General features: G+C 62.1%; 1 protein-coding gene across 3 annotated transcripts in view; it reads left to right on the forward strand.

Annotated features, from left to right (window-relative positions):
• Positions 1–6,096, forward strand: part of PRKCSH (protein kinase C substrate 80K-H) — a 14,642-nt gene that overhangs the window by 2,209 nt on the left and 6,337 nt on the right. For all 3 annotated transcript variants that reach the window (XM_006765803.2, XM_006765804.2, XM_015565345.1), the window contains 5 exons: positions 378–495; positions 2,274–2,403; positions 4,322–4,406; positions 5,131–5,209; positions 5,842–5,928. In XM_006765803.2, coding sequence (XP_006765866.1) covers positions 378–495; positions 2,274–2,403; positions 4,322–4,406; positions 5,131–5,209; positions 5,842–5,928 — 499 coding nt within the window. The remainder of the gene's footprint in view (positions 1–377; positions 496–2,273; positions 2,404–4,321; positions 4,407–5,130; positions 5,210–5,841; positions 5,929–6,096) is intronic.

Below are 6,096 nucleotides of genomic sequence, written 5' to 3' on the forward strand. Positions count from 1 at the left end.
CTTTTCCAAATGAAGATCTTTTATGTAAGCAGAGGGTTGATCACATACGACATGCTTACGGCCAGACTTTCCGGGAGCCTGTGATTCTGTGCTTTTCTCTCCTTTCTCTCTCGGGAGCCAACTTCCAGCCTCACGTCCCAACATTCCCTACTCCCTTTCCTGACCCTGAGGTGGGCGAACCCTGTCCACTGTCTCTCCTCCCAAGGACAGGGACTTGGGGCTCCGAGGCCAAGAGCGTCTGGGAGATGGAGGAGGAGGGTTCGCTCTCTTGTCTTTCCCAATATGGTGGCAGCAGGTGGGGTTGAGCCCAGTTGGAAGAGCAGATCTGCTGGGTCCTAAGTGTCCCCCGGTGGTGCCCGTGTGTCCCCTCACGCCAGGGAGAAGGGCCGCAAGGAGAGAGAGACGCTGCAGCAGATGGCAGAGGTCACCCGCGAGGGCTTCCGCCTGAAGAAGATCCTCATCGAGGACTGGAAGAAGGCCCGGGAGGAGAAGCAGGTGAGGGGCCCCGGGCTGACCAGAGGCGGGGGCATGGTGTCCGGGGCCAGTTCCTGTCTGCGCCTTCCGTTTCTCATTTGTCCGCTTGGCGTGAAGCTGTTGGTAGGTCGTTACCAGGTCCACAGAGGTGAGCACAGGCGTGGAGCGTCAGGTGGCAGCCGGGAGGGGGCTGGCGGAGTTCGCTGCCGACAGAACAGGAGGGTGCCTCTGCACCCGGGTCAGTGGGTCTGTCGTCTGTAAGATGGGGCTGATGACTGTGACTGGGGAGGACTCAAGACTGTGTCAATCAGCCACAGCTGGGCTGGTTCAGTAGGGTGTGTGCTTTGGGGGCCGGAGGAGGGTGTACCCCCAAGTGTGTGTCTCCCTCCCCTGTCTTCCATTCCCTTGGCTGTTTGATGGGTCAGAGGTCTCAGCACTGCTTCTGGGCTCCTGTTCGGCCCACTGAGCAAGGGTTCCAGCCCAGGGAAGGTTCCAGGTCTTTCCCCCCCATCCCCAGGGCCTGGCTACGGAGGACCCTGGGGCCGTGGGCTCCGTCCTAAGCTCGGGGGGTAGTGGGGGAACTCTGTGGTGAGGGTGTCTCCAAGCGACCTTTGCCCTCGTGGCGAGTTGGGAGGATCACAGCAGCAGTCCACGCTGAGGTGTCCGCCGAGGTCTCGGGAGATAGTGATGCTGTGGGTGCTCGGGCTAAGACCCTGCAGCCTGGGACCCAGTTCCTAGGCTGGAGCCCGTCCCGCACACTCAGTCCTTGTTTAATATCCACAGAGGCCCAGGATGTGCTGGGCACTGGGCATGAGGCTGGAAGCTCACCAGGAACTGCCTCAAGGGTGCATTGTCCGGTGGGAGGGACAGACGGACAGAACATGGTGCCCAGGGTTGCTGGGCAAAAAGAAGACACTCTTGCCTGGTCCCTGGCAGGAAGCAGGGAGACTTCCTGGGGGATGAGGTCTCCAAGCTGAAATCTGTAGGGGGTTCAGGGCAGCCAGGTAGCGTGCTCCAGATGGAAGGGACGCACGTGTGAAGAACGAGGCAGAGAGCATTTGCGGTCTGAATGTTGGTTGTTAAGACAGTTGGAGCCTAGAGTTTAAAATTGCCCAGCTGGTGTGGCTCAGTGGTTGAGCGTTGACCTATGAACCGGGAGGTCATGGTTCAGTTCCCGGTCAGGGAATGTGCCCGGGTTGCCAGCTCAATCCCCAGTGAGGGACGTGTAGGAGGCAGCCAATTGATGATTCTCTCTCATAATTGATACTTCTCTCTCCCTTCCTCTCTGGAATCAATAAGAAATATGTATATTTAGAATAGCAATAGGGGCCTGGCCACTGTTCCCACTGGTCAGAGCGTTGGCTCATGCAACGAAGTGTTATGGGTCCGATTCCTGGGTTGTGGGTTTGATTCCCAGCTGCAGTCAGGACACGTGCGGGAGGCAACCAGTTGCAGTGTCTCTCTTACTTCGACGTTTTTCTCTCCTTCCCTCCCTTCCACTGGCTCTAAAAATCAATGGGAAAAATATCCTTGGGTGAGGATTAACGAAAAAATAAAATTACAAAAAGGCAGCATTGGGGCAGGTGGAGCTGGAGAGGCAGCCGGGGCCTGGTCACACGGGGCCTGGAAGCTACATTACGGTGAGTGGGCTGCGGGGAACCCCAGCAGGCGGGCAGCCAGGAGGTGTGAGTTTTGGAAAGATCGTGCGGCTGCCCCTGGAGTAGAGGCGGGAGGTAGCAGTCTGTGAGGAAGAAGGGAGAACAGAAGGAAGAGCTGCCCCTTGCCTTCTCCCCGTCCAGCAACAGCTCACTGAGCTGCAGACCAGAAAGAAGTCCCTGGAGGACCAGGTGGAGGTGCTGCGGACGGCGAAGGAGGAGGCCGAGAAGCCAGAGAAGGAGGCCAAAGAGCAGCACCAGAAGCTGTGGGAGGGTATGTCCCGGGCCAGGGCGGGCCGGCCGGGAGACCTGCTCCTCGTCCGTTGGTCTGTTTTTCCTGCTGGCTCTCTCGGTCACGGTGCCTCGGTTCCCCACGTGCCTAGTTATCTTCGACTGTGTGTTGGCCACCGTACTTGACAGTCGTTTACAGGAGTGATTTGTAGCCCGGGAGGAGGAGTCCTCCAGATAGAGGGACTTTTCTTCCTGCCGGCCACGTGGGTTCCCAAATCCAGAGTCAGGCTGGAGCTCAGATCTGAGCGAAGGCTGGGTGATTTCCTATCCAGCCTCGCCCCCTCCCCCACCCCCCCAGCGGGCAGCCCCGTGGCAGCCACAGTGGCGTGTCTGCTGTTATGCTCCCCACTTTGGACTGTGATTTCCATCTCCTTGGCCCCACAAGTTCTCATCAAGACAGACACATCCAGAATTGGCAAGTCCTTTAGGGCAAAGCCAGCCTCCGCATCTCTCCCCCTTCCACGTGCTTCGTTGCCCTGGCAGTTCCTCCTGCCTTGGTTGGTCTTAAGATGTTTCTCTGCTGTGTTCAGCATTTTCTTGCCATTGGCAGGTCATGTCACCATTCCGGGAAATTGGAAGCCTGGTCCTTGTTCTCAGCTCCGTGGGGGACACACCGTGGAGCAGCATAGGGGGGCGGTGGGACAGACTAGTCCAAGGACAGAGCACTGCTGGGAGGTTTGGAGCTGCGGCTCCAGCTGTTCCTACACTGGTAGCCGGAACTGGCAGCCCCCAAGCTGTCGATGTCCTCCATCTCCCTGGGCATCTGCTGCATTCTTCCTTCCCCTTCTCTCAACCCTGATTTGTCGTAATCAGTAATTCAGTAGTTTACCTAACAAGTATCTGCTGAGTGCCAGGCACAGCCCAGGTGCCAGCAGCACCCATTGAACAAGGTGGAGGAGCCGCTGCCTGCAGGGGAGCAGGGGCAGAGGCCCGAGTGAGCGTGTCTGGTTTTTAAGGAGCAGCAGGCAGCCATGTGGCCGGAGGGAGAGACAGGGCGGGGACTGATGGGGCGGCCGTACAGGGCCTGAGGGACCGAGTGAGGCGGGAGCCAGGAAATCGGGGGAGCGCCCTACAGAGGCCCTGCCCGAGTCCCAGGGGCTTGTTGGGTGGAGACACCTGCAGGGACCCCCCCTCCTTCTCTCCTCAGTGGAGGTGTGTCCCCACGCTCTGGCCTCCAGTCATCTCCCCTCCTGGGTGGTCTTTGGCTGACACCTTCCCTCTGCTTAGAAATATGCCCAGACCTCGACTGCCCAAGCCCCTTCCCCTCCAGTGCCCGGAAGCCAGGCGGCCTCTCCCGCCCCGAGGGAACCTGACTTTGCTGTTCCTTCAGTCTGTGTGCTCTTCCTCCCCTCCTCCATGGCGGCCTTTGCTCCAGATGACGGTTTTCCGGCCTTTTCCTGGCGGCCCACACGCTCCTGCCCAGTGGGCCCAGACCTGGTGCCTCCTCGGGGCTGGGACCCTGACCTCTGGCTTCTCTCTGTGGTTCCCCAACCACAAACCCAGCTGTGCCGGATGTAACTGCCCCTAGATGTCTCCGCCCCCAGACTCCCAGGGCACCCCCCTTGCCTGGTCACACTCCCACCCCAGCCTCCATTCCCCACCCTCCATGTCGGAGAGAGAGCCTGGTGGCGTGTTTGGGTCTCTACCGTGGGGGCCTCCCAGACATGGCAAACCTGTGGCCTGGCCCCCAGCCGCCCCTCGCGTGGTCTCTGCAGCCCCTGCTAGTTTAGATCCGTGTCCCCGGGCTGTCCTGGGCTGCCCCTCACAGTGGCCTGGCTCGGCCCCAGGGCCCAGCATCGGGCCAGGCACACAGTCAGCTGCGCGGGGTGTGGGGGAGGGCAGGTTTCAGGGTGGGGGGAGCCAGTGGGCAGAGTGGAGGGTGACAGCTGGCCCGTCCACAGAGCAGCAGGCCGCCTCCAAGGCCCAGCGGGAGCAGGAGCTGGCGGCCAGTGCCTTCCAGGAGCTGGACGACAACTTGGACGGGGTGTGAGTGTCCCCGCCCGAGCCGGGTCCCTCCCTCCCACCTGCCCTAGAAACCAGGCAGCCCCCTACCCCCTGGCCATGGGCCTGAGCTGGTCCTAGGCTCTCTCTGAATGAGCCCTCACTCACATGTGAGATGGTCTAGAACAGGCAGCTGGTTGTGGAGATGAGGAACACTGACCTCCCAAGGAGCTGAGTGAGGTGACGAGGGATCCCACGATTTCCAGGCCTCCTCTGTGGTCAAAGGCAGACCCTTTGGACCCCGGCTGTGCCCTTGACCCCAGGCTAATGGCTCAGTGGAGGATGGGCTGCCGGGAACTGGGAGGCTGGGCAGGCGCCCTGGTGAGGACAGAGGGAAGCAGAGTGGGCGGACGAGCCCTTCCCTGGTTGGTAGTAGTGACGTGACTGTGGGGGGCAGACTGGCCATCGTGGGTGCGGGCCCCTCGGGATGAGGGCCCCGGGCGGAGGGCAGGTGGATGTGCTGGTGCTGAGGGTGGAAGGAAAGGGTGCTGCTGGTGGTGAGGAGGGGGTCTCGGGAGACGCGGGTCCAGGTGTCTTAACCCCACCTCTGTCTCTGTCCCCCCTCGGAGCCTCTTCAGTGTCGTGGAGACTTGAGGAAGGGATGGGACGCAGGGGAGATCCCAGGGGTGGGGGCTGGAGGGGTCCCCACCCTGGAGCTCACCTCCAGCTTCCTGCTGCTCACCGGCGGCCTCTGCCTGCACCCCTGCAGGGTCTCGGCAGTCGAGCTGCAGACCCACCCAGAGCTGGACACAGACGGGGACGGGGTGCTATCCGAAGGGGAAGCCCAGGTACCCCCCTGCCCCCTGGCCTGGGACTCCTGGAGGGGATCGCCTCACGTGACGTGAGGGCCAGGGGCGGGGGCCAGGCTGGCTGTGGGCTGCTCCCACGGAAAGCTGCCCCCTGGCGCCTGGCCTCGGGTGGGAGCCAGGAAGACAGCCGCCAGCGTCACTTCTCCCTGCCCTTTGGAGCCTGGGTCACGTGGGTGCCACCGGGTGTCCGGTTAGGTCAGAGCCAGCTTTCCCACCCACGTGGTCCCACTGGCTCCAAGTGTGAACCCAGCGTGCACGCCTCACGTTCATGCTCCTGGCTCTGCACAGTGTGGACCCTGCTCCTCCGTCCCTCTGTCCACCACTGTCCCTGCTGGGTCCCTTCTGTCCCTCCTCGGCCTCGGCCTCTCCCTCTGAGGGCCTGGCCCTCGCCTCCCTCCTGTTCCTCCCCTGGTGATGGGTTCCTCTTCCCACCGGCCTGTGCTGCCCCCTTCTGGTGGCTGTGCCGCACTCATCCTGGCCCAGGCCTGGCCTTGGCTGTCAGCTCGCCCGCCCCTGGCACTGCAGCCTGAGGTCCCCCTTTATAAGGGGCTGGGGCACAGGAGGGGCTCTGGAGGCCCCCATCTTGATGCCACCTCAACACACGCACACAGACCCTGCTCGGGGGAGACTCGCAGATGGACCCTACCTCCTTCCACGACCGCGTCTGGGCCGCCATCAGGGACAAGTACCGGTCTGAGGTCAGTGGGGGAGGGGATGCAGTCTTGCCCTCGCCCTCCCTCTCCAGCCCCCTGATGCCTCACAAAGGAACTGCCTCCAGTTCTGGCACTGGGCCACCTTGGCCAGCTGGCCACCCAACCCCCTCCCAGCTGTCTGTCCCTCCCTCCAGGCCCCTTAGGAGGGGAGGC

Source organism: Myotis davidii, unplaced genomic scaffold (assembly GCF_000327345.1).
Source record: "Myotis davidii unplaced genomic scaffold, ASM32734v1 scaffold1439, whole genome shotgun sequence".
NCBI lineage: Eukaryota > Metazoa > Chordata > Mammalia > Chiroptera > Vespertilionidae > Myotis > Myotis davidii.